The sequence below is a fragment of the Aspergillus nomiae genome (assembly GCF_001204775.2).
Source record: "Aspergillus nomiae NRRL 13137 chromosome Unknown contig00041, whole genome shotgun sequence".
Classification (NCBI taxonomy): Eukaryota; Fungi; Ascomycota; class Eurotiomycetes; order Eurotiales; family Aspergillaceae; genus Aspergillus; species Aspergillus nomiae.
The window spans coordinates 12,394-38,651 of NW_015378096.1; the positions used below are offsets into that span (position 1 = coordinate 12,394).

Here is a 26,258-nt window from a genome sequence, read left to right on the forward strand (position 1 = left end):
CCTATGCTTGATTTCGCCATGAGTCCCAACCCGTGCCTGTGCCTGTACCTGGACCTGAACCTAGTAATTGTGCCCACTGTGCTTCTAATGATTCCATGCCGGTAGTGATCATGTCGACATTTTCGCCGTTCGACGTTTGAGGCGCGCCGAAATCCCACGTGGGCATGGGAATCGACCCTTCCGAACCGTTAGAGCCGAGGGGGGTTACCATGCCCGTTGGATATAACTGGGAATTGAAGCCGATATCAAATGCGCCAAATGGGCCGGTACCCATACTCATGTTTACTGCGCTACTAGTGTCGAGAGAGGGGTGTGATTGTTGATGGTTGGCTTGATTGAGAGATGATGAGGTTGATAGCTGCTGCTTTAGAGGCGAGGATTGATCCAAGGGCATGTAGGTTGAAGAAGACGGGTCGTGTATGGTAGTCGGGTTTAGTATTGATGGATCGTTTGACGCTGGACTATTGTTCGAACTCTTGTCGGTGAACTCAGGCGAAAGACCTGTGTCAGTCCCTGGTCCAGATTCAGTTCCCGAGCTGAGATTAAACGGTGATTTCGCGAAAGGATCTGAAGGAGGGTTTCTGTTCTGTAGTTGTGCAAGACTCTGCTCTTCACGAGAGGGGAGAGATGAGGGCGTGTAGTAGTTTTGCTGTGGGCCAGCCGATAGAGATTGTTGCTTTTGGGATTGGTCTAATGGTACGAGGGGGGTACAGCCACGACCCTGTTGATCATTAGAGATTGTGATGTTGGGAGATCGTTCTCTGCGGAGATTTACCTTGTTTGGCACGTTTGTGATACGAGGCCTTTTTGCTTGTCGAATGTCTCGGAATGGAGTACCTTCAATATCGACGTCCAATTGGACGAGGAAAGATTCGGTCAAGGGGTTCTTATTCTTCATCGCATCGAGTGCGGTGAAGACAAATCCGAGAGAGGAACGAGCAGCTGAGTCGTCGGGGCGGGATTTGAGATACTGTACGAAGACGCGCGCAGCGACATAGACAGAGTATGACATGAAGGGGTTTAACTAGAATCGATTAGTCCATGACAATAGCATAATGACAACTGTTTCTTGAGACTTACGGCCGTCAGGTCCATGTGGCTGATCATCTTCATAATATTAGAGATTTGATCTGCGGCGACAATACATCTTCGTTTACTTTCTGTGATGATCTGTTCGGGCATCCTGTTTTTCTCGGCCTTGAAGATAGCAGCTTGATGAAGGCATATTGTGGAAGTATGGATCGCCATGTTACAGAAGATGACATTGGGATCAGACATTCCAGCTGGCAGTCGGAGATGGTTGGGCATTGCTAGGGCAAAGTGTAGTAGGACGTTATCGTGCGATCTGTGCCGCTGCCAATACAGCCCATTCAAGTCATGGTCATTGTCTTGAGGATCAGGACGATGCAGGTGGGAAAGGTTCCGTCCAAACATGTATGCCATGAAAGAAACACTCCCGAACGACGACAAGGTGGAGAGTCCATCACCCGCCAGAATGTCCTCAACGCGTAGAGTCCTCTGCGGTTTGCTCTTGACGAACGCTTCTTCGGTAGCAGGTAGGTTCGTTTTGACCTACTCAGACAGGGTCAGCTATTGAGATTTTGAAGAATATCAGGAAGGAATATTAGAAGAGGCATCACTAACATCTCTCTCATCGATAAGAACTGGCCATCCGGTCCCGACGCTTGCAAAACGGTCGATACAGAAAGCCATCCAGAACACCCTCCGTCGTTCTTCCTTCTCTGTCCAATCTCTTGCTGGCGGTAATGACTGTTTTACCTCAAGGCCCATACCATCCAATCGATTCAAGCCGAGCATAAGTGCCAACCTTGCAGCTTTACCAACACTGAGCCATGCCCGCGGGAAGAACATCATTCGAAATTCATATGTGCCGATGAGTAACCATGTTTGGCAGTACGGCAAAGACAAGATGCTCTCCCCCAGTCCCTTCATCTCGTCCAGTTCTGCGTATTTGCGGGCTCGCTGGTAGAAAAGCGCATGTAAATTTGAATATTTCTCGCTGACAGACGCAGCTTGGCACCAGGTAATGTATTGCAAACACACGGGAGGTCGTACGCTTGGAGCTAGATCCATAGCTGCCAAATGCCTGGGACGGTGTAAGATGGGCATATAAGGGTGGATTTTCTCAAAGTAGATCTTATTTCTGTCATGATATGATCAGCACAGCTCAAAATCCTTGGATTTGATACCAAGCCCAATACATACAGTTCGTCAATGATTTCTCGGTCAGGCAGAGGTTCTTCCAGCCCCAAACTTATCATGTCCCACCCAAAATTACCCGTGCGATCTAGTCCTGGTGCCAAGAATGTATCGTTTGACTGAATATTGTTGATTTCGCCTTCGGGGGATGACATAGGCGCATCAATACCGTTTGTGAACGGGACCGCCTCCGGGATGCCGACGAACTCTTTCGGTGCTGCGATGTTGGCGCTATTCCCTTGGCTGTTCTGGGAAGGGTTCACCTCCTGCGTCTTCAGTAAGGTTTCGACTTGTGCTGGTGAGAGCACAGCATTAGCACCGAAACAATCTTAACGAATGCATGGACAGAGTACGACCATTTGTCACATACCTAACCGCGCCTCCAACTGCTTCACATAACCCCGCTTTGGACCGCTTTTCTTGCGCACTTCATCGTACGCACATTCATGTCCCAACCTGGAACAAGTACCACAGCTTGGTTTCCTTCCGTCGCATCTTAATTTTCTTCGTCGGCAGACGACACATGCAATGCGCTTCGGGCGGGGAACGTAGGAACTGTCTGGATCGATGTGCCCTGCATGAGCCGATGCAGTATCGTGATCCATCGAAGTATGTAGTGGCTGGGTTGAGGAAGTTTGGGTGGTTGGAGGAAAGAAAGGCCCGTCGAGAGAGTCCGCCATGGCCAGTGAGCGGTACAATGGACTGTGAAGGGAGAAGATCGGATAGTGACTTTAATTCGGATTGCGATTAAGTAGAGCTTGGATACCCGTCGGCTGATAGGAGGTGCCAGACCCCAATAACGAAACTATCAATGACCGGTAGCGCCAGGGGCATTAGACGATAAGAGAAACCAAAGCTCATAAAAGTATCAGAGGCGTTCCAGATCCATCACCTGGGAGGATGGTTGTTTAGACAAAATTATGTTGACCTGGATCAGATGGAATTTGGTGTTGTTCGAATCCAGCGCCACCAAGACCGCAGATTTGCAATGATTGTTGTGCTGTACACGGGAATCAAACCAGCCGCATCACTTTCCGTACGAAGGAGAGAATGGCATTTATGAGTGGTCTATCAGCGAGCGTAGGACGTCATTTGCATATCGGAGTTGGTATCGGTAGTCTAGTTCGTAGTCTTAGGACGATAAGTACGTCCTCTAGCCGTTACTCTTTCTGGAAGAGTCCAGGCATCTCCGGCTTACGTAGTCTTCGCCGCACCTATCAGAGCTCGCATGTCCCATGCATCCCGAACGGAGCGCTTTTGACCCTGAATCTAGGGCAGAGAATTGAGATCACCTCAATTCGTACGAACAGATTTACTAGAGCTGAAACCAATTCCATGTTCCATATTCCATATTGGATCTAGATACTGAATGCATATAATACAGAAAATCAACGCCACGGTATAGGACAGGCGAGCAGCACGGGAGAAACATGGTCGCAAAAGCCCGAACAGCAAGAGAGACATGAAGAGCTCCCCAGAGCATTCAAAATCATACACCCTACGACCGATGTAGAGCTGATGTATAGTACAAGATGAACGAACCTGTCATCTCCATGCAGTCCCAAAGAAAGCAAGCACAATGAGAAAAGGAATCCGGATAGACATCATGAAAGCGATAGTGGCTGCTGGGTGGGAAATAGCAGCAATCGAGCCTTCTGGGCACTATTCGCAAAGGAAGCATAGTCGTACTTGCGTAGAAGGGAAGAGAAAGAGACGAAAGAAGGACGACGGCGATACGTTTAGCTGTATCCTCTACGACGCTTGCCCTGGTTACGGACTCTGGGGACAACCACAGCCTTGTTGACCTTCCACTTGGGACGAGTCTTATAACCGGATTTCGCCTAAACAGAAAAGGTCAGTCCCACGTGCATCAAACGCAGATATTAATCGATCAAGGGTAGAACACATACCGGTAGACCCCAAGGACTCTTCGGATCAACATTACCCTTGGACTTTCCTCGTCCACCACCATGGGGATGGTCCATGGCGTTCATGGCAAGACCACGGACAGTGGGGCGAATGTTCAGCCAGCGCGATCGGCCAGCCTTTCCGAGTTGGCTGTACTGGTAGTTCGGGTTGCTGGCAACGCCGACGGTCGCGCAGCAATCCTTATGAATCAGGCGGACTTCACCACTTTGGAGACGAATGGTGATATGCTTTGCAATACGTTCCTGCTTCTGCTGCTCACGCTGGGACAAGGGTTTCTTTTCCTCGGCACCCTCTTCTTGAGCCTGCTCGTTCTGTGCAGCCTGAGTATTGCTGCCCTTCGCAATAACGGTTGCAAAAGTACCGGCGCTACGGCAGAGCTGGCCCCCCTTATTCGGCCGCAAGCCGACATTGAATATCAACGTACCAACGGGAATCATGTGTAATGGCAAGCAGTTTCCTCTCCAAGCGGTCCTTGCGGCGAGCACACCAGGATCGACGACACCTCCCATACTTTTCCACAGGTCTTCCGGGATACCAGACATATAACTCTGAACAACATCGCCAGCTCTCATTCCTTCCGCGGCCAGAATGTAGCTCAGGCGCTGGGTTTCTTGGCTGCGGACCAACGCAATGTGAGCGCTTCGCCCAGGGTCATGTTCAATCCGTTCCACCAAATGAGGACCAGGAGCGGTTCGTGCAAAATCGACAATTCGGATACGACGTTTGTGGCCACCACCACGATGCCGGATGGTTACTCGACCAGTGTTGTTACGGCCACCCTTACTTTGTCCTCGCTTGGGAAACGTCAACTTCTGTACTGGTCGTCCTTTCCAAAGGTGATCGTTGATCGGTCTCCGCAAGTGCCGGATACCGGGAGTCCGGGGCTTATAAGATCGAATTTGAACTCCTGCATCATCTCGCGTAGGAGGGGGAGCAAAAGCAATGCTTGGGTCGAAGGTTGACGTCGAAGACTCCGTCGGGGGGGTCTCTTTTTCGGGCACAACACTTGAGTAGGACCTAGAAGACACCGAAGATAGGCATCTGAACGGAAGACGAAGGCCTGTCAAGGCCAATCTGGGTTGAAGCATGATGAGGTAGGGGAGTATTTAGAGAGAAATTCAGACGGAAACCCCAAGAATTGATCCGGCGGAAAGTGTTCCAAGTAGGACCGCAAGCCTTCGCAACAGTGTATGCCAATGTGCCAACGGATTACTGCTTACACATGCCTGCTTGGACAAAAAGGTAAAGATCAAAACACCGGTAACAAATTGACTCGGACACCACCCAAAGCCCAATCGGAGCGCTGTCAATGGCCGGTGATGAGACGTCGTCGGCCAACTCTTTTTGTTGCGGAGCAAAATTGTCTCTCGGGCTTGGGCTGCTCCTGTGGCTTGCTCCCATCCACGTGATTGGAACTGCACCGCCACTGTATTCTCCATTGTGGCTCAAGGAAGCGCTGGTCACGGGATGCCGCGACACGGTAACACGTCGGGCGAGAGAACCCAAAAGCGAAGAAAACCCGTGGTTGCCCGGCAACGGGGCATTGTTTGGGGAGTCGTGGCCGCGCCGCCTCACGTTTTTCTCGCGACGGCGTCTTCTTGCCTGGCCGAGTTCAGGCATCGACCATGGATGACGATCTGCTCCCTCCACCACAGTGACTTATGCTTTCCGGCCGTGACGGTATCGTTACCAGCTATTTCCGGTGTGATTCACGATCAATCGTGGCCCAAGTCATCGTCTCCATACATACACATACGATGCTATCAGTCTCTGGAACAGAACTTGCATGACCTCAGTCGGGGTCGTCTCGCAGTAGTTATTACGCTTGCATCCCCCTTTCTGCATCTTTCCCTTCGAACTCTCTCTTCCTCCTCCTTTCCAAGACAACACTTCTGCTTCCCTTTTCCCTTTCTTCCCGCGTCTCTCCACTTTTTTCATCGCGTACATAACTTTTTCATAATACATTGTCGGAGAACAGCAACTCGACGGGTTTGCTGGCATCTGCATATAATCGCCATTTAATTACGTTACGCTGTACAGGATAACTTTTGGTTTGATAATCCACCATTCCACGCGACTTCACTGGCTTGGGTGGTGCTGTGGGGCATCTTTTCTCTCAGGTTGACCGATTTCCGCGCTAAGAGTAGGGCCAAACATCCTCTGTGCCCTGTCAAGTTTACCACCTCTTTCTCTGCCAACCACCCCCATCAAACACCTCCTCGAACGGGGATCCTGACTTTTAAGGGAGGACCAAAACCCACTTTAACCTGCATTCCTCGCGTCATTGATCATCACCATCTCTGTTTTATGGTCTATTATCTTCTACTGTACAGATCTTAACTTGGAGGAGCGCGCCGTTGCAATTAACGTGATCCGGATCACTGGTCAACAGCGTCAACAAAAGTCATATATGTCCCTACTTTAAGCCTTCCTCACGCCAAATCCTTTTCAACTCCCCTCCAATCCTACTCCTGACACCTTGCATTATCTCCCGTTGCTAAGGTTAGTCAAATATTCACGCGTTGTCCAGACTTGAGTGGTTCCCCAAGCCGTTGGTATTTTAAAGCTCCACTCTCCAAGGGAATATCTTCATTGGAATGCTGACCAGACGACAAGGACAGGAACCGCAATAACCATAATCAACCTTCTTATATTTTCTTCACCTTCGGACATCCCTTTCGCCTTTCTTTTCCCTCGCAATGCCTACGGTAAGCTTTCCACAGCTCCTATGACGCGTTGACTCTTACCAGACCCTCACCTCCACCGACTGTTGCTTGTTTTTTTTTAATTTTAATTTTTTTTATTTCTTTTTCTGTCCATTACAAGATCTTCTAACAGACACCGCAGCAGGCTCGCAGCCTCCGTACACGGAGCACCATGAACGAGAATGACGAGAACAGACCTTCGACGCGTCTCACACGGGCCAAGGCTGCAGCTCTATCCGCAGGTGACGTCTCCACTGCCGCCACTAAGAAACCTCTTGAGACCAAGAAAGCCGCTACCTCAACCGCGACCGCTGGTACCACAAGGAGGCGCGCTGCCCTAGGTGATGTAAGCAATGTCACCAAGGGCGAGAACGGCGGCGCAAAGGAGGGAAAGAAACCAGCCGCGACCAAGGTTGGCTTGACATCCAAAGCTACAATGCAGGCTGGTGGCGTTGCGAAGCTCACCCGCACCAACTCGTCGCGTACTACTGCCCTGACAAACAAAACCACCAACACGAAGAAGCCTACGGAGGATAAGGAAAAACGCTCGGGACCCGGATCTATCAAGGATAGTGCACAGAAGCGCCAAAAAACCACGCAAGACGTGTTGGTCGAAGAGCCACCCCGCAAGAAGGTGGAGGTCGAGAAAAAGCTCACCGAGAAGAAGCTCACCGAAAAGAAGCTTGTCGCTGAGAAGGCTCCCGCCAAGGAAAATGTCGAAGCTCCTGTTGAGAAGACCCTGCAGAAGCCCGCCCAAGATCTCGTGGAGGATTTGGATACTGAGGATTTGGATGACCCCTTGATGGTGGCCGAATATGTGGTGGAGATCTTCGAATACATGAAGGACCTCGAACTCGAGACACTACCTAACCCCCATTACATTGACCATCAACCGGATCTGGAGTGGAAGATGCGTGGGATCCTTGTTGACTGGCTCATTGAGGTTCACACCCGTTTCCGCCTGTTGCCTGAAACCCTTTTCCTCGCTGTCAATATCATCGATCGTTTCCTGTCGGCTGAGGTGGTGGCTCTGGATCGTCTGCAACTTGTTGGAGTTGCGGCTATGTTCATCGCGTCCAAGTACGAGGAGGTCCTCTCGCCGCATGTGGCCAACTTCAGCCACGTCGCCGACGAGACTTTTACCGATAAGGAGATTCTGGACGCTGAGCGTCACATTTTGGCGACTCTCGAGTACAACATGAGCTATCCCAACCCGATGAACTTCCTGCGTCGTATTTCCAAGGCAGACAACTATGATATCCAAACGCGTACCCTCGGAAAGTACCTGATGGAAATCAGTCTACTCGATCACCGGTTCATGGCTTACCGTCAAAGTCACGTGTCCGCCGCCGCCATGTATCTAGCACGTCTCATTTTGGAGCGTGGGCCTTGGGTATGTTGTTATTATTGCTGCTGCGTGGGGACACTGGGAATTGCTAACGGGATGTAGGATGCCACCCTGGCTTATTATGCTGGATATGACGAAGAGCAGATCGACCCTGTCTTCCGTCTCATGATCGACTATCTTCACCGCCCGGTCTGCCACGAGGCGTTCTTCAAGAAATATGCCAGCAAGAAGTTCCTCAAAGGTAAGCACAGACCTTGTCTCGACGTGTTTGCAGCGGCTGACAGGTTTCATAGCGTCCATTTTGACCCGCCAATGGGCCAAGAAGTATCACCACCTGTACATCGACAGCTCCCTCTCAGAACCGTACAACTATATCAAGGATCATGAATAAATACGAAGGGGGGTTTGCGACACCCGTGATGAGCCAAGATCTTGCTCCTTGGCGGGATGGGTGTAAGGGGAGGAGTTGGTTGATTCGATATATGGCATTTCTTCGGTTGTGATGGTATAGGACACCTCTTGCATATGTTTACGACGGCATTTTTCTGTTTCAGCTGCGGATGTTTGCATTATTCACTTCTACTCGGGGCGTCGGGCGCTCTTTTCAAGCTCTTCTCTTTCTTTTCCATCTTTGCTTTCTTCGATTTGGCAGTGTGTCTGGGTTTCTTCACACTTGACTTCCTCTGATACCTTTACATTCTCCTTCTCCCCCTGTTTGTATTACAGGCGTCGGATGCCCAGGGTCGGCAATGTATTTGCAATTCTTTTTTGGTTCCCCACTGGTCTTCTTCTGCCAGCACGTTCGCTTCCTCGTCCTCGGAGAATGGAGGCGACGATGTAAGTGCTGCTGCATTTCCACGGCCGCAGGTTACGGGGTAAATGGTATCTCGAATGGAAGGAAAAACCTAACAGGAAGAAAGGAAAAACGTTTTTGGAGTTATCTTTAGTGTGTTTCGTGTTTTACGGGGGTGATAAATGGGATAGAAGGGGGAGGAGGGTCATCGTAATGTGTGTTTAGGGAATTTAATGTACACTGGAGCTGCTGGCTTCAGCTTTCAAAGACCTGGACCATTTGCGACTGAGGATTAGTTGCTGGGTGACCGTTATGGATTTGTTTAGTCGGTATAGCGATCAACCCCCATGAACCGAGGTCCAGCGAGATGCTCTGCCACTCCCGCTGGATTGCATCTCAGCCCTGACATTCCCACACCTCAGGTCTCGTATGGCCTCTCCGTAAACAACTAAATCATTTAAGACCGATATCTGATCACTCAAGCTCCCTAGAACGCAAATACGCCACTATGTCGACGCCATCGTCATGTCCCTTTTGTAACATCGCGAGCACATACCCGCCTATCCCTCCAACAGCCTTCACTCCAGATAATACTCCTCCCAATTCCCAAAATACAACCAAGCCATATACTTCCCTAATCCCCCTACCAGACGCATCCGACCCAACCCAGCCAACCGCACATCTGATTCTCTCCACCAAACATGTCCTAGCGTTCTTGGACATCATGCCCCTGACCCGGGGCCATGTCCTGGTGATTCCCAGGACGCATTATGAGAAACTCGGCGACGTAGACGTGAAGGTCAGCCGCGAGGTACGTATTACACTCCTATTTTGTTCATTCATTTCCATTGTCTACATGATATCTCCAGCAGCACTTGAAGTAAAACATTGAACTAATCACATCCAGCTCGGCCAATGGCTACCCATCCTCTCGCGCGTCGTCATGCGGACCATCTCCGGTGACCAGGACAGCAGCTCAGACTGGAACTGGAACGTGGTACAGAATAATGGTATAGTCCCGACTTTTCTTCCTCTTGTCACACTCATGGACCAGCCTGGGGATCAAGTGTATTGATGGTAAAGCACAGGAGTCAGGGCCGCGCAGCAGGTTCCTCATGCCCATTTTCACATCATTCCCAGGCCGTCGTCTAACCCGGCGCCTAATGCTGCCCGGGCGAGCTTTGTGATGTTTGGGCGTGGGCAGCGAGATGAGTTGGATGATGATGAGGGCGAGGCCTTGGCGGGTTTGTTACGGGGTGAGTTGGCGAAGGAGGTTCTGAGGATGGGCGTGGACTTGGAATGTGAGGTATCTGGTGATGAGAGGGAGGTGAAGGGGAAGCTTTAGTGGGATGTTTTATTTTTTCTATGTACATGCTTCGTATTCTTTTTCTGTTCATATTTCATTCATCTCAGCTTTGTTGCGGTGCTGGGCTTCCTTTCTCGGATCTTTTGTTAGGGTTTTTCGTGAAGTACTGAACGGGTTCAAACTTGTTAGTTACGATCTTCGATGGTGTATGATAGACGATCTGCATGGCATACCTTTCTCCGGAACGCATTCAGATCATCGGCGCTGATTCCTTCCGAGTCACCCTTCTGTCGTGCCTTTGAAATGTCGGAGACCTGTCCTTCGGGTAGTCTTCGGTAGGTGATCAATCGGCGGGACCCTAGAGTAGCGATTAATAAGAGATATTAGTGAGATCTGATAGATGCTCTACTAACATTGATTGAACGGCTGCACGGAAACGCTGACAACCTCCAAGTGTGGATGCATGGGAATGAGCAGCTCCACATCCTCGTCGATGGAGGTGGGCATCCACATGCAGAGACGGCCATCGGTGACGAGGGTCCGGGACGCAAAGGCGAGAATATCGTTCTGCATGGCTTCGAAGCGTACGGTTTCTTAGGAGGGATGTAACCAGGTCGACTGGAGTTCGTATGTTAGTTAAAGTCTGGACCCAATGGGGACCATCGAAGAAAGGACGTACTAATGCGCTGGAACGCCATCAATGATAACCTCTTCTCGACCACTACCGTCCCGAGTGCCCAGAACCCTAAGGCCTTCACGGACACCATACGGAGGGTCACAGACAATACCATCCAAGAACTGACGATTCAACAGCGGTGTGTTCGTCAAGTCCGAAGAGAACGCATCCATAAACTTGCCCTCAATGCCATATTGCTGAAAGTTGGTAAACAACCCCATAGGCGCCTTCTCCTTCTTCTCCCTGCCCTTGAAACTCCGTGGATCAATATCAGACCCACAGGTCAAGGCTCCAAAATGCGCTGCCGCAACACAGAAGCTCCCCGTCCCAACAAAAGGGTCATAGAACAGTCTCCCGGGGGCAGCGTGGGCCATATTGGCCGTGACGAGGCTCAGCTCGGCGTCCATAGACGTGGTACTGATATAGCGGCGTTTCTTCAAGTCGTATTTCAGGACGATATCGCGACTGCTGTTCGCAATCCAGCGACCGAGATAGATCTTCCTGGGGTCCTGGACGTCGCTGTAGGCGTGTGTTGCACCGGGCGCTCTCGTCGCGATCTCAATGTCTGAAACGAAGTCTTCCAGGACCCAGAAGTCCTCGTCGGGGTTCTTCATCCGGATGGGACCGTCGAAGCCCAGATACGCGAACGATTGGATGATGGCTCGCTTGGCCTCCATGCTGCGCTTCCCAGAAAATGAGTCGATCGTGAACCGGAACGACACTTTCTGGAACTCATCCCAGCGGTGCTGGGTCCGCCTGCGGACGTCGGCGTGCACTTCCTCATAGTTGGTGCCTTGGCCCCAGAGTTCGAAGATATCTTTGGCTAAGATACTGCGCGAAATCAGGGTGCGTGCATCTGCCTCATTGGGTAGTTTTACTACGCAGTATGGTGACTAGTGCGCGTGTTAGTTCCATTCGCATACAGTGGGATAAGTATAGGGTGAGGTGGGGAGAAATCTGCGGGACAGTTTATTGCCCCTCAGTGCTTGTATACTGGTGTAATGTTGTAAAAGATGTTGCAAGGGGGAACAAAATAAATTATATCAAGTATTTAGAGGAACATACAAATTGGTCGTAATATAGGATTTCCAGATCAATTCCGGCCAGAGCGGCCAGAGACTCGATTTCCGGTCGTCGAAAAGTCTCGTGGACCTGCGCGAAGCGGATCACATATTCCATGATGACTGAAGCCCACCAGACTTGGTCGGGCCTGTTGAGTCTTAATCGACGGGGTCTGGAATCGCTCTTGTTCCCAGAATAGTACTTGGTGTGGTAGTTAGACCGTCGATTATGTGCTGGTGGGTTGAAGGCGCCAATGGCTGTGTGGTACGAGGTAAACGTGATGGTTTTTATTTTATTTTATTTTTTCTTCTCAGTTTTTTGGCCGCTCAGAATTTCTGTTACTGATGTTGCAGGCAACGGGAACCCACAAGAGCTCTTATATCCTTCAACCTGCCCTTCAGAAAGTATTCATGACTACAATGTACTAAATTATGGTGGATGATTTCTTTCGTGGTGTTGTTCATGCTCAAGTCAATTAAACGCAGAAGCCGTAGCTACTCAATCTCTAGAGGAAAAGCATCAAGAAAAGCGCAACAACAGTCTAAAGGAACAAAAGAAAAGTCCATCCTTCAATACGTACGAAACCCTCCAAAACAAGAACCCACAGCAACAACTTCATCATCATAAGAAGAACCGTACAGTACGCCGTCCCTCAATAGACAGGGACCAGAGATCCTATGACCGAACACCGTCGCTATGCGCCGACTACCTTAAACACATGTCGTGACTCATATCCTTCAGCAGGAGTGATTTCGACCTTTTCGTCGGGAGGAATCATCTCATGTTTGAAGTCCCATCCAGCCCGTCGACAGAGCTCAGACACCACCACATCGCAATCGCCTAAGAGATCAATATCAAAGCCCGTATGCGACACGGGCTAAGGTGGATGGTTAGCATATGAATTGGAGGATAAGGTTGTTAAGAGATCACCTACAGTCCGAGAGATATAGATCTGAGGCACATGACGGGGTAACACGCCTGGCACTTCTGCTACAGGAGCGACTTTCAACGAGGTACCAATGACGATGACCAGATCTACCTTGTCACGGTCATGGCGAATCAGACGCTGTCCGAACTCGTCGGGAAGATCTTCGCCAAAGAAGGTGATGTCAGGCTAAAATAAAGGTAGGTTAGTGGATAAACTGTGGGGTAGAAGAGCAAGGCTGATGCTGCACGCACCTTCATCACCCCGGGGGTAGGGAGCTCGTAGTCTTCCTCTTCAGAGCTCTCGTCCCCATCAGAGTTTCGGCTCTTGTGTGTCCCATTCGTGCTACGTTTGCGCTTTTGCCCCTGTGGCCTCAAAGAGTCTTCCTCAATCTCCTTCTGGCAGGAAGTGCATTCAGGAACGTTCCCCTTCCTGATGTCCTCGTAGAGCGCATCGCCTGACACCTGATACTGGCATTTAACACAGGTGGCCGTGGCAAATGAGCCATGGCACTGCACAATCTTCTCGGGAAGAACGCCTGCGTTCGCCTCGATATTATCGATGTTCTGGGTGTAGTTGGTCAGGAGCTTTCCTTTATCCTGCAAAAGTCGAATGAACCCATGAGTTGGCGAGTATTTCTTCTCAGTAGGCAAAATATCCTTCGCAATCGAGTAGAAGATGCTCGGGTCCTCGCGGAAGATATGAATATCGAAAACTTCCTGCGGATCGCTTAGACCCAAATGCGCCAATTGCGAGTAGAGTCCGGTGTCCTTGGACCGAAAATCGGGGATACCGAGACTCGTGGAGATCTGGCGACACCATTAGTGCATACATACATCACGGATAATCTAAAGCAGACACTCACACCAGCGCCCGTCAAAACAATAATATTCTTAGACTCCTGAAGTAACTTGACCGCATCGTCGATCGTGTTATACTGTGGAAGCTTCTTCCGGCGAGAGAACTCTTGCGAGATCCCAATCGCAAGCAAAGGGTGATAGGCCTCGTCCGGCGCGCCCTCAAGGAAAGCCGGGGGCATGATCCCAAATGCAGTGCATAGCTTCTTCGCCGTTACTTTGTCCTGGGCAATAGTTTCCTCAACGAACGCGGCCTTGCCAACTTCATGGAGGCGGTTTCGGAATGCAATCGCCTCGTCTAATGTACAAGCATCAGGTACTACTAAAGGCGGGAAAGGTCAGCGAACGAACGGATGAAATTTGAAGCATGCAAAGGCTCAGGCGCATTGCGCGAAGTATGAAACGCTTACCCCCTTCCCGAAGTTGCTCGTCACGAAGGACTTGGATAGCGTCTTCATAGAGTGACTGTGTTTCCCATTCGTCTCCCGATTCACCACTATCCGAGTCCTCTTCCGACGGAGATACATTGCCTTGCGCAGAGAGAGGATTCTCTGTCGCAACGGTCCCTTCCACTTCCGCGGAGGTCATATCGACGGCTTCCACTTCGACCACCGGATTCTTCAACGAAGAGCTCTCCCCGCCGGGTGCTGGTATAAGGTCCATCCTGTATGGGAGATAGGACGCTTCCAGCAACCTCAATGACAACGCCTCAACTCACATTGAATTTTTCGCCACGCGAATGTACGATCTGCCGGGATAAATCTGGCTCTGCGAATCTCCGGGGAAAGCGGTCGGAGCGGATTTATCCGACACCGGCTTCTGGGGCGATAAGTCGGTAGTATCAAGTGACAAAGGAGGATGGGCCAATAAGTATCGCATGGCTTTACGAGCGAAGTGGGCTTACGGCGGACGGATACAAAAAAAGAGGGTCGGCCAGTCAATCAACCACGCCCCCTGGACGCGGGCCACGTCGTTCGTATATCGTAAACAGTAGTGACTTTTTTCTATAGGTTGGTATCATGACAGGATTCTCATAAGATCATGCAATTTTTCATGAATCGGCCATCTCCTGATCGCCGTCCGACTCAAACTCGTCCTCCCAGCCCTCCACTCCCTCCTCACCTTCCCCGTCATCCTCCATATCTTCCCCTAATTCTTTGTTCATCGCTTCGACCAACTCATCCGCATGCTCCTTGAGCCTCACATCTTCGTATTGAATCGATTCGTAGAGGGTCAAGCTCTGCTTCAGCCATTCCCGGCTAGCGACCAGTGAGGCATGGCGTCTTGCCTCGGGAGTTTCACTGTCCAGCTCTTCCTCCTTGGGCGCTTCCTTCTTCTCGGCGAGAAGATAGAGACACCATCCTCCGAGATACCATGCCTCTACACTCTGGTCATCTTCTAAGATCAAACGTTCTAGGACCTCAAGTGCTTCAAGCTCCATGGTGACCTCCATCAATAGACGAGCCAAACTTATCCTTGTAGCGAAGTCGGGGACTGTCGGGTCCTCGGGTGGTAGGTCCTTCCATAGCTCAAGACTTTTTGTGAGTGCCGCGCGAGCCTCATCCGTTCGCAGCTGTGAGATTCGGATCGAGGCGAGAGTCTGTAGCACTTCCGGTGCATTTGAGTTGACCAAAAGAGCCTCTGTAATGAGAGTTTCGCAACGGGCTTCAGCATCTTCTTCCCACCTAGTCGCTGTTAAATTAAAGGAACTCCACGGACCAACCAAGGACATAGAGCAATAACTCACGAAAGATCGGTCATGTAGATCTCAGCAACAGCACATAGGGCATTTGCCATCTTCCGTTTCTTCTCCTCCAACTCAATAGCTTCTGCAGGACCCGGGTTCTGTTCAAGCTGTTGAATAACTTGCCTGAGACAAGAAACACCCTTCTCAAACCATTGAACACTGTCCTTGCCTCCAAGCTCGCTCAATTGAGCAAGCCACATGAACTTCTCAGCGCCACCTCCCTGGCTTTCAGGAATTGCGCCAGTCGGGTCCAGCTCAACCGCGCGCATAAAATGCTGCCTCGCCACATCAATTTCACCCAGTTCAACGTAGATCTCCGCGACGATGTTCAAGGCCGAAAGCTGGGCGGGCGAATTGGCCGGCGCAAGTTCGAGCGCCTGTTGGGCAACCGGAAGCGCTACATCTGGCTGTCCTGTCTGGAGGAGTGTTGTCGCTTGTTCGAGGAGCTTGGAAGGATCTTCGTTCATTTTCTGTTTCGAGACCGAGCCGCCAGCGCTGAGAACGGACTTGGACTTGGATTTGGATGCTTTCTTTTTGTGAGGTCTGGGTTTACCCATGATCGGCGTTTAGATTATATAAGAGAGATATTCAACGTACTCTAACAGTTCAAGTGAACGGATCAAAAAGGAAGGAAAAGATCTATGGCAGTAAATTTCTTGCAGAAGATAGATTTATATACTTGGGGAGCTTTGGAAGGTCAAGAAAGCGGAGCATTGAAATTCCCTTTTCGGATCAAATAATTTTGGGCATTTTCTTATCTGTTTGTCTGGTTTGCATGTGGGACTGCAATATTATACATGGGGTACTTCATGACCGAATCCTACGCCAGCCAGCTTTAATTCACGCAGCAAAGGATTGCCCTGCTGTCTTGTCGCATCTTACATCTACAGTGCTATATACTTGAAGTAGCCATCCTTGTGTGGGCGCGGCAATCCGGTCGTTCTCGCTTTGCAACACCCACTACTCGTACCCCTCCAACCCCCCCCATCGGCGCAGAATTGAAACAGTATGGGCCGCGAAGATCAGATTGAAGAGCGCGAGGTGCTCGATTCCATTTTCCCAGAGGAAATCACAGGTGAGATTACAGCTTCGTTTATGCGCACCAAAGGGCTATTTATTGTTAACATTCTTAGATTTATCGGATACCTCATACAGGATATCAATCGTCCTCGACGCGCCGGACAATGACGTCGAAGAAGCTGAACAGCCCGTGTTGCTCCTGCAGGTCTCATATCCTGCAGATTATCCCGATGTTGCTCCGGAGCTCGAACTATCCGCTCCCCCGAACGCCCCCAGACACCCTCGGCTAGATGTCCAGGAAGATCGGGACCAACTACTCGAATCCTTACAGCCTACTATTGAGGAGAACCTGGGGATGGCCATGGTTTTCACCCTCGTCAGTGCTCTCAAGGAGAATGCCGAACAATTAATGTCCGAGCGGGTGAATGCTGTCCATGCGGAGAAAGAGAAGGAAGCCGCTAAGGCGGAAGAGGAGGAGAATCGAAAGTTCCATGGTACAGCCGTGACCAGAGAGACATTCCTAGAGTGGCTAGAGAAGTTTAAGGCGGAGATGGAGGAAGAGGAGAAGAGGCAACGAGAAGAGAAAGAAGCGGAGGATAAGAAAGCCAATAAGAAGACTCCGGGCAAGGAAGAGAAGAAGATGACTGGGAGACAACTATGGGAGGGAGGGTTCGCTGGCAAGGGAGACTTTGATGAGGAAGGTGAAGATGCTTTGCCTGCTGTTGAGAAGATGAAGCTTGCTGCGTAGCGTATCGCTATCTTGACGACTTTACCTGTTATGAGTCCTTCTATCTTATACTCTAGCGTCATGCAAATAGATGAAGTTCTGTAAATACCTCTACTCTGACTCTAGCAGCTGGCGTACGTTCATGGACAGACAATGTTTCTGTCTCTTTACCTTATTAAACCCCGTCCACTCTTTCGTAAATCTATGCAGAAATAGAAATTATACTGAAAAGGACCTTGTTTCGCAATTGGGATGCAAGTATGACTTATTCATATTTCTAGGTAGTTTGAAAGTTGGATAAATGCATATCGCCTGGTCTCCAGGTTCACAGCCTCGTGTGCAGAGGAATTCGAACTAGACGGACGAGTGGTGAACAAGTCCTATCTTAGTTTGCAATAGGTTATGTTCAGTCGGCATGTGGCTCGTTTCTGGGGATATTCCACCCCTTGAACAGTGTTAAAAGAGGGTGGCGGCCGTCTACATGTATACGAGCTCGTTTATTGTACAACGTAGACGATGCGACCGCTATTGTTACCATGCAAGTGCCAGGAGACGACCTGGAATGGCATTCTTCTGTCGTGCTCTGTTCCGTGTTCGATTGCGGAGCAGAACAACATGGGTGGCACATCCAATCGTATAGGACCTTACCGCATCAGGCCATGTAGGAAATCAAGTGTCACTTGGCTTTTCAGTCGACTTCTGTTTTTCTTCCTCGGCTGCCAACTTGCGCTCGGCAAGAACAATATTCCACATGGCCTCTGCAAGTTCTATGTTTTTCTTGTCAGAGTCATGGATTTGCTGGTTAAGCGTCCCCAATGCGTCTTTGACCCCTTCAGCCCATGTGTCGGGCTCAGACCCAGTCGTCAAAGCGTCCCAGTTATCCTCGTCATTGGCAAACAGTAATTCACGGTCCAGCCTATCCCGCGTTGAATACGGTTCCATCGATTTTCAAGTTTTGACCGTATCACGCCGCTTAAATTCTTGGGTTGGGGTTTTTTGATACGCAGGAAGGGCACTCCCCGAGCGTTCACAAGAACGGGAACCCGACGCTTGCCGCTCACGACGGGTCGAGGACGAGAAAGAATAGAAGTGGCATCCGGATGTCGTCGGGCGGTTTGGTCTTGTAAACGCCGAGACTCGTTTGTCTTTTGTTGCTTCCGAGATAATGGCTTCGGTTCCTTCTTAGAGAGCTCTCTCTGCAGCGCCGATTCTCTCTGCTTTATCGACTGAATCTCTGACATGAGCTCTACAATGCGGTTTGTATTGCGTTGATTTCCTTGCGAGGCTGAATGAAGCAGGTCGAGAGCCTTAAAGATAGGGAAGAATTAGCCACGGAGGCGGTTCTGTGCTAGAGAGATCGCGCAACATGTATATACCTCATACCCAGCTTTCAAGGCATTGACTGCTTGTGACGGGCTTTGGAGTTTCTTGTATCTCTGAAATTTTTGTTGTATGAGTGGCTTGCAGCTGCTAAGCTCCGGCGCGGTGTTCGGTAATTTTGCGCATTGTCGGAGAAGTGCCCGATAAAGTGCTAAACCTATTGAACGAGAATTGTGTTAATTCTGACAATGGTGTAGCTTTGCTGACATGGTTCCTGAACTTACAGGCAAATCTATGCACTCCAGACTTCCTGGGAACTACGGTTTTATGCATTGTTCGAGAGTGCTAACGGGATTACTACGGAGGACCTGTGACGATTAAGCCTGTCAAGTGATGTCACGTGTCGCAGGGGAATCACGCACACGACCGTGGCTAGTATAAAGACCACAAAGGTCTGGCAATTGCACATAGGCAAAATAATTCCATCCTCATTTGGACATCAAGCCTTGCATGAAACACTTGTATTGTGTCTCGGGATTCTCCCAAATCTAGTCTGTTCACGCACAACTTCGATTTACTACCGGCTTGAAGGTCCCGGCGTATTCGTGCATTTTGTTTCTTCCCAAATCAAGAGTCGAGGATTTAACCTACCTAGGCCTATCGAGGTAGTAAGTCCACCACTTGGAGGCATATAGATACTTCGAGATATTCTAAATAATAATGAACTGAAGGCTCAGAAGGAGTTCACGCCATGCCTGCCGTTATGCATAGACTGTACACGCTCTAATGATGAAAGAAGAGAAAAGATGAGATGATGAGACCTGACGCAAAACTAACCACAATACTCCGATCATGTATCCTGCAATATCATCGACTCAGAAGTTCGAGCCCTCCGGAGGCTGAGGAAGCTTCTTGTGTTGCGGAAGAGCCATATATCTGAGATACTAAGCGTTGGCTTGATCTAACGGGGAAAACGGGGCGCTGCATACCTTCTCATTTCGAGCAAAATGGTCTCCATACTATAGTCGCGCTTCCATTGAGCCAAACATGGCAGTTTTGTGGGATCGACCTAGCCAGAATCAATGTCAAAGGCCATCCGCATGATCAAGGATACAATGGAAGCCGCACCTTGCCGGTTCGTTGGTCTACACAAGGCAGATTAACCCGTGAGATGAATTGGATCTCAGGAGGATTGTCTGGGTAATCGGGACCGCAATGGATGTTGACACTGTATATCCTGTTTTCATGGACACTCTGGATGTTGCCGCATTAGTGACGTTGCCATATTGTACGACATTGGTTGAACCACCGGAAGACGAACATGAGGAGGGCCGAGAATGGTTCCGTTCCAGTTGCTCATCATCATATCTTCTCCGTCCGCAAGACCGTAGGAGCAAGCCTCTGATTTGTGAACGCAATGTACATCAGCGGGATGGCGCATGTAACCGTCGGTGGGATGTCACGCTTACCTGCTCCTTGGCCTTTCTCGCCCTTCTCGAGCTCTTCAAGGAGCTTGAAGTTTCTGGGGATTTTAGCTGACATTGTTGTATAATAGAAATGTGTGATTTATAAAAGTAGATTGCACAGATAGCTTTGGCAGAATATAAGGGATGGAGGTGGAAAATGGAATTCTGTGACCGAAGTGGAGGAGGGGCTCAAATCCCACCTTCAAGCAACAATACCGCCCGGTTTGCCCTGCGTATCGTATCGGCCTGAAGAGTCACCCCGCACGTGATGATAACGGATTGGGTGCGTCACGTGTGGAGCCTATCCCCATTAGCGTCTTGGCTTTACCGGAGATGCCACGCCGGATGCTATGGTCGATTGTCGTTGGGAAGGCATACACTTTGCAATCCGGTGTCAATTACTTGTAAAGCACCGGTGCTCCGTCTGCCATTCCTGGGAACGCGTACGGCGTTATTGCTCACAAGGCGCCGAGCCATTTTGTAGTTCTCGTGGTTTAAAACCAAATAGCAGTCAACATTTTCATGAAACCATATCTGTTTTCTACTTAACTCCGAGCTCCAGGCAACTTCAAACGACGGTTGCCATGATCTGACCCAGCAACTAGTTGGAAATGTCCTCTCAGCTTCTACAGACGGAACTCTTGAACCTAATTCAAGAGTCCAAGAGAAAGAATTCTGACCTCCGCCATGTGAGCTAACTGCCGGCCAAAAGGGATATCCTATGCTCTAGCTAACTGAAAGATAGGCCGCCGAAGCGTCTCTCAACGAGCTGAAGGCTTTGCCCTCCACTTCGGAGTCTCAAATCGCTGCCGGTGAGTCGGAATTACATCCTAATTCAGTCAATTATCGGCGGATTTACTGAGAGCCCAAGAGATCTGGTACGCAAACCTAAATTTGTCGATCCATTCATCTTAGCTTGCCATACGCGTCATGCAAAGCTCGCGGGCATTGGAGTTGTTTGCCTGCAAAGGCTGGTGGCATCCCGAGCGCTACCATCTGAGAGACTAAAAGATGTCCTTGGTGGGTTAAAGGAAACAACGAGTCTGAGTAGGTGTTAGTCCCTTCGCGCCCATGCAATACTAATCATAACCAGGTTTGGATATACAACTCAAAATTCTACAATCTTTACCTTCTCTGCTACAGCATTACTCAAATGACTTAGGCGGGGAGCTTCTTGTAACCACATTAGAGATCTGTGCCACTCTACAAGCAAGCAAGACCCTTGCACTTTCCAGTACAGCAGCGGCTACCTTGCAACAACTAATTGTATCGACATTTGAGCGAGTCCTCATTGAAGACAGTCAGTTCTCATAATTTAGATGTAGCCCTACCATACTTTGCCGCTGACCCGGTTTCCAGAAACTCCCCAGGAGTCCCGGCCGAAGGTAACCGTCAAAATTGATGGAAACCCTGTAAATATCGGATACTTTGCGTACGATGCCTTACGAGTGAGCACCGCGCCCAATGCTGCGTTTCACCCTGCTAATATATGTTGAAGGTCTTGGACGATCTTTGCCGACTTGCGGATGGCGAGCAGCTGCAATTCCTACGCATCAAGTCACTATCTCCAACATTCACACTAGAACTCATCGAAAGTGTTCTGGTCAATAGTGGCCGTCTCTTTGTTGGCCATGCCGAGCTTGCGCATGTGCTGCGAACCCGGCTTATGCCAATGACTGTGAGATACTTATCCGAAAGGCATTCTTTCGCTCAGACTATTCGAGTTGCTCGGATTCTCCTCGTCCTCCTCAAGCGTCATATGTCTCTTCTTCCCGCGGAATGTGAGATGGCTCTTGGCTTGTTGACACACCTTCTCGAACCTGATGGAAGTCTGCCATGGAAGCGCGTCCTGTGCATGGAAGTTTTCCGAGGACTTTATGCCGAGCCTGGTTTAGTCCGAATTATCTACTCACTGTACGATGGTGACGAGCGGAGGAAGAATATCCTCAAAGAACACATGGCTGCTCTCGTTCGCTTGGCATCTGAGAAACCGTCGTTGATTGGCGTTAGCAGTCGATCAACTGTGCCTTCAAAGGCCGCACACTCGAGGTCCATTACTGAAGAACAGATCACTCTTGAAGCGGGTGGTGTCGCTGGCGTGATTGGAACGTCAGTATCATCTACTGACACAAATGTTCCAGGAATTAGTAGTCAGTGGAGTATAGTTCGTACGCCTTACATGGAGCTGCTCGACAAGACTGATCCTCCACCGCCTCCCGACACTTATATTTATAGCCTTGTGCTCAATTGCATTTCTTCGTTCGCAGAAGGCCTTGCCAAGTTCATCCTTCCCCTGACGGTGCCCGATCTGAAACAAAAACGGAGAAGTCGGCTTGGAAACCCAGACCAAAATGCGGATTCTCCTAGACCCTCGCATGACCTTCAGAGGACGAACTCGTCAAAAAGTGCTCACAGGCTGAATAATAAGAAATCACCTGTGCCGCTTAATCCTTTGGACTTGGAATCTCATTCTCAATTTCCGGCAATCAAGACTTGTGCCGGAATAATCGAGAATTGCTGGCCTGCTGTCCTTGCAGCATGCTCCACCTTCTTGTATGCTTCGCTAGATGACGACTTTTACCATAACCTGGTTCGATCGTTTCAGAAACTAGCCCATGTTGCTGGCCTTCTTAGATTATCTACACCTAGGGATGCCTTCCTGACAACTCTTGGAAAGGCTGCTATGCCAGTGGATGCAAGCGGCTTGGCCCCATCGGTCGTCGCATCTGCTCCCCACCATATGCATACGGCAGAGGAGAAAAGGAAAAGCCGAGATATGTCCCTCGCGTCCCCAGTGTCTGAGGCACCGCCGGATGCCCCATCGGTATCTATCAGCACGAGGAATCTGTTATGTCTGCGTGCGCTACTGAACTTGGGAATTGCTCTAGGGCCTACTTTAGACCAGCCGGCCTGGTCTATAATTCTCGGTACGCTGCAGGATACAGGCTTGTTGACAAATGCATATTCAACCGGATCTGAAGCTCCAGGCGCGCTTGATGGTTCGAAGGTTAGCCTTGGGGGCGAGATCATTGCTGTTCAAACAGCCTCTGCTAAAATGCTTGAGAGCACGAGTGAATACCCGAATGATTCATTCCGAGAGCTCTTAATTGCACTCTTGGATCTTTCTGAAGCAACGGAGGTGCCCCAATCAGGAGAGACATCTGAGAAGACAACTGATAGTGTTCAGTCGGCACAGCTCCGACCCGGTTTTGTGCGCAGAAGCACCCGTCGTGTTTCACTAGTCGTGGGAAAATCCAAGGCCCAAGATGAAGAACTAAAGTTTGTCTTGGACAAAGCGGGTGAGCTATCAAGGGCAAATTTAGAACGATTGTCATCACTAGTTGAGAGCGATCACGAAGCTTGGCAAATACTGACGCAAAGACTTATGTTGACTGCGGCGGATGTATCGATTAGCCAAAACCTCCGGTTACGAGCCAACGATGTACTGAATACTCTTGTATTCCAAACTATGAAGCAGATGGGCAGCGATGATGACCAAGCGCGTAACTCTCGGCAGATGAGGAACCTCGAAACGTTGAGGGACCAGATCCACATTCTCTATGACAAAAGTGCTTGCTCACTTGGATCACCGTCTCCTCCTGTTACTGAGATCCACGAACAAAGCCTGGAGACCCTAAAAAATATCCTAGAACAATATGCGGAAACCTTCGCTGGCGGCTGGGCCGTCGTATTTGACCTTATTTCTAGCGTGTTTGGGCATTGCTCAGTGAAAGAAAAAACAGAGATTGGGGCTGCTGGCAAAGACCGCAGAACTACTTTAGTTGCAGACTCGCATCGTCTTATCCGAGTTGCTTATAAGTCCCTGCAGCTAATTGCCTCTGACTTCATTGCGCTACTTCCGCAGCCCTGCCGCTTGGAACTTGTGGAATCATTTTCAAAATTTGCTCTACAGCAACAAGATTTCAACATATCATTGACTACGACCTCGTCGTTCTGGAATGTTTCTGATTTCCTTCAGGGACAAATCGACAACTTTTCCATTGAGTCTCGAGTCGATGCCTCCGTAAGGGAAGAGGTACTCGTGGAACTGGCTAACGGCGATGACTCCTCCATCTCCAGGAATGCACTGTGGCTTTTACTTCTCTTAAGAATTGTAGATCTCTCAACAGATAATCGCGCTGAAATTCGAAACTGTGCAGTTCAAACTCTTTTGAGAATTTTCGATGCTTATGGCCAACAACTATCTCCTAAAGCATGGCGTCTATGTCTCAATCGCGTGTTATTCCGGATGACGGAAGAGATTGAACTGGGCTTGGAAGAAGTACGGGGCCGATGCACCAAGAAAGAGTCCGACGAACTCAAGTCATGGGTGGAAACGTTTGTTGTTACCATCAAAGGACTGTCTGACCTCATCACGAACTTTTTCGAAGCAATCATTCGAGACGAGGAGTTCGATCAATCCTGGGGACGGCTCCTGGCTTACTTGAAGAAGCTAACCGCCTTGCAGATATTAGACCTCAGTGAAGCGGTGTATCTAAGTCTGTCTAGTGTTCTAGTTCGTGTGCAGGGTCCAGATATGTTTAGCAAATCGTCCCTGCAATCTACCTGGGCCCTGTGGCTGAGTGGCCACCCTGCTGATAGGGAAGATCTGCTGGACCTGGATCGTTCGAATCAAGCTGCCGCAATCGCCTATCTACAGTCCTTTAAGGAAGTGTATCGTTTATATAAGGATGACCTGACAAGCGATGATATTGGCAAGATCCTCCACAATATGCGGCATCTTGCTTGGAACTCTATCTCACCACGATATTCTCCGGATATTGACCGACCATCTGACCTGCAGTCATCGATTGTTGATTGCATGAGAACACTCTGTGCAGATAAAGAAGATTCTCAATCAGAAATCATCGCATGTCTTGCAGACTTCGCCGACTCTGCGTTGACGAGATGGTCACCAGGGAGCGATTCGAGGAAACCGACGTACGTTGCCTTCTCCAAAAGTACAGTGGACCTCTTGAACTGGTATATCACCGAATATGGCATAAAGAGGGATATAGTTGGCAATGGCTCTCTAGCAGCTGTTCTCGAGCATCTCGCCAACCCAATCCTGCAAAGATATGAATGGCCTGGAAAGGATCGCGAGCCGATGCTGTGGCAAAAGTCGACAACAACAGCCCTAAACACCCTTCAAGTAGCCATTCCCTATGTCGAAGAACAGTACGAGAAGTCAAATCAGCCAGAAATCTCCCGCTTCTGGAAATGTGTTGTGGACATCGTAAATGGCCTAGTCTCGGCCAGGGGTTACCGAACCGTTCCTATTCCTAGGGAAACGATATTTGCAGACGAATCCTTCGATATCGCCTCCTTCAACAGACTGAAAGCCTTCATCATCCCAGCTCTCGGGGCATCTACCATCCCAGACACCATCCGACAGGATTTCGCACGTGCATTATTGGGTTCTTCCTTCATCTACTTGCCTCAACGATTTGATCTCCCGGAGAAAGGCCTGGAAGACGACCCTCTCAAAGGGTTATATGAGGTCCGTCCCGGAAGGACGTTCGACCCCCCACCGACTTCGCGAACCAAAATGGCGTATGCCGTAACCGACACATTGTTTGAACTGGCATCGGCTCCCTCGAAAGAAGACTCGACACGCGCTTCGTCACGCATTGCACTCGCTCGTTCCATCACCCCTTATCTGATCCTCCGCTGTGCCGTATCCCTGAAGGGCTATGTTGCAGACCAACCCCTGCGCGGACTCATGCCTCAGCCCACACCTGCGCGAAAGGTGCTTTTGCACCTCCTCACGGGAATGGTGCGTCTGCGAAGCGAACCTTCGGCCATCCCTTCCCCGCCAGTGGGCATGAGTACAGCGATGCTGGTTAAGGAATCGACTCCTTCTACCGAGCAGAATTATAAAAAGCATCTCGAATGGATATACCCGCTTGTTGTGCGGGCTGTGCAGGTAGCGGGGAGGGAAAGAGACGATGGAGAAGTGCTCGAGGCTCTCGGGAAGGTGTTGCATGAGGTCGGAGGCTTTTAATGATTCGCATATAGATTTCGGTCTACGGACCGCAGGAGTTACTCAGAATCATAGACTTTGATCTTACTTTGTCTTGTCTTAATGTGGCAGTGCCCTACATCCACTTCCTTTACGTGGGAAACATGAGAATGGTGATCATGTCTAGGTTACAGT

The 26,258-nt window shown here is 49.8% G+C and overlaps 10 protein-coding genes across 10 annotated transcripts; 4 read left to right on the forward strand and 6 right to left on the reverse strand.

Annotated features, from left to right (window-relative positions):
• Nucleotide 1: 1 nt before the first annotated feature.
• Nucleotides 2-5,237, reverse strand: ANOM_002181 (mitochondrial 54S ribosomal protein uL2m; the record flags this gene model as incomplete). The annotated part of the gene is made up of 9 exons (XM_015547438.1): nt 2-721; nt 776-1,024; nt 1,081-1,572; nt 1,645-2,164; nt 2,227-2,515; nt 2,591-2,676; nt 3,419-3,489; nt 3,999-4,061; nt 4,131-5,237. 9 exons carry the CDS (start codon nt 5,235-5,237, stop codon nt 2-4), a joined length of 3,597 nt encoding a protein of 1,198 aa, XP_015409908.1.
• Nucleotides 5,238-6,848: 1,611 nt separating this feature from the next.
• ANOM_002182 (B-type cyclin nimE) lies at nt 6,849-9,011 on the forward strand (the record flags this gene model as incomplete). Its single annotated transcript, XM_015547439.1, has 4 exons — nt 6,849-6,857; nt 6,997-8,247; nt 8,305-8,443; nt 8,496-9,011. The coding sequence occupies 4 exons, from the start codon at nt 6,849-6,851 to the stop codon at nt 8,591-8,593; spliced, it is 1,497 nt and encodes a 498-aa protein (XP_015409909.1). The 3' UTR covers nt 8,594-9,011.
• A 492-nt stretch (nt 9,012-9,503) lies between these two features.
• ANOM_002183 (HIT domain protein) lies at nt 9,504-10,340 on the forward strand (the record flags this gene model as incomplete). The annotated part of the gene is made up of 3 exons (XM_015547440.1): nt 9,504-9,806; nt 9,903-10,005; nt 10,084-10,340. The coding sequence occupies 3 exons, from the start codon at nt 9,504-9,506 to the stop codon at nt 10,338-10,340; spliced, it is 663 nt and encodes a 220-aa protein (XP_015409901.1).
• Nucleotides 10,341-10,404: 64 nt separating this feature from the next.
• ANOM_002184 (RNA methylase family protein) lies at nt 10,405-10,874 on the reverse strand (the record flags this gene model as incomplete). The annotated part of the gene is made up of 3 exons (XM_015547441.1): nt 10,405-10,467; nt 10,535-10,659; nt 10,715-10,874. The coding sequence occupies 3 exons, from the start codon at nt 10,872-10,874 to the stop codon at nt 10,405-10,407; spliced, it is 348 nt and encodes a 115-aa protein (XP_015409904.1).
• Nucleotides 10,875-10,979: 105 nt separating this feature from the next.
• On the reverse strand, nt 10,980-14,700 carry ANOM_002185 (putative histone deacetylase SIR2; the record flags this gene model as incomplete). The annotated part of the gene is made up of 8 exons (XM_015547442.1): nt 10,980-11,870; nt 12,043-12,129; nt 12,749-12,916; nt 12,974-13,153; nt 13,219-13,773; nt 13,830-14,143; nt 14,232-14,485; nt 14,540-14,700. 8 exons carry the CDS (start codon nt 14,698-14,700, stop codon nt 10,980-10,982), a joined length of 2,610 nt encoding a protein of 869 aa, XP_015409900.1.
• Nucleotides 14,701-14,872: 172 nt separating this feature from the next.
• ANOM_002186 (ACL4 family protein) lies at nt 14,873-16,125 on the reverse strand (the record flags this gene model as incomplete). Its single annotated transcript, XM_015547443.1, has 2 exons — nt 14,873-15,506; nt 15,569-16,125. The coding sequence occupies 2 exons, from the start codon at nt 16,123-16,125 to the stop codon at nt 14,873-14,875; spliced, it is 1,191 nt and encodes a 396-aa protein (XP_015409905.1).
• Nucleotides 16,126-16,576: 451 nt separating this feature from the next.
• On the forward strand, nt 16,577-17,336 carry ANOM_002187 (RWD domain-containing protein; the record flags this gene model as incomplete). The annotated part of the gene is made up of 2 exons (XM_015547444.1): nt 16,577-16,643; nt 16,702-17,336. 2 exons carry the CDS (start codon nt 16,577-16,579, stop codon nt 17,334-17,336), a joined length of 702 nt encoding a protein of 233 aa, XP_015409906.1.
• A 648-nt stretch (nt 17,337-17,984) lies between these two features.
• On the reverse strand, nt 17,985-18,973 carry ANOM_002188 (LYR motif-containing protein; the record flags this gene model as incomplete). Its single annotated transcript, XM_015547445.1, has 4 exons — nt 18,920-18,973; nt 18,692-18,852; nt 18,276-18,622; nt 17,985-18,231 (listed from the first exon to the last, which is right to left on the reverse strand). Exons 1-4 carry the CDS (start codon nt 18,966-18,968, stop codon nt 17,985-17,987), a joined length of 804 nt encoding a protein of 267 aa, XP_015409902.1. The 5' UTR covers nt 18,969-18,973.
• A 537-nt stretch (nt 18,974-19,510) lies between these two features.
• ANOM_002189 (E2 ubiquitin-conjugating protein MMS2) lies at nt 19,511-20,216 on the reverse strand (the record flags this gene model as incomplete). The annotated part of the gene is made up of 5 exons (XM_015547446.1): nt 20,105-20,216; nt 19,957-20,036; nt 19,764-19,889; nt 19,625-19,704; nt 19,511-19,571 (listed from the first exon to the last, which is right to left on the reverse strand). Exons 1-5 carry the CDS (start codon nt 20,175-20,177, stop codon nt 19,511-19,513), a joined length of 420 nt encoding a protein of 139 aa, XP_015409903.1. The 5' UTR covers nt 20,178-20,216.
• Nucleotides 20,217-20,712: 496 nt separating this feature from the next.
• Nucleotides 20,713-26,105, forward strand: ANOM_002190 (putative endosomal peripheral membrane protein (Mon2); the record flags this gene model as incomplete). Its single annotated transcript, XM_015547447.1, has 6 exons — nt 20,713-20,790; nt 20,847-20,913; nt 20,975-21,148; nt 21,195-21,401; nt 21,461-21,549; nt 21,600-26,105. 6 exons carry the CDS (start codon nt 20,713-20,715, stop codon nt 26,103-26,105), a joined length of 5,121 nt encoding a protein of 1,706 aa, XP_015409891.1.
• Between the last annotated feature and the right edge of the window lie 153 nt (nt 26,106-26,258).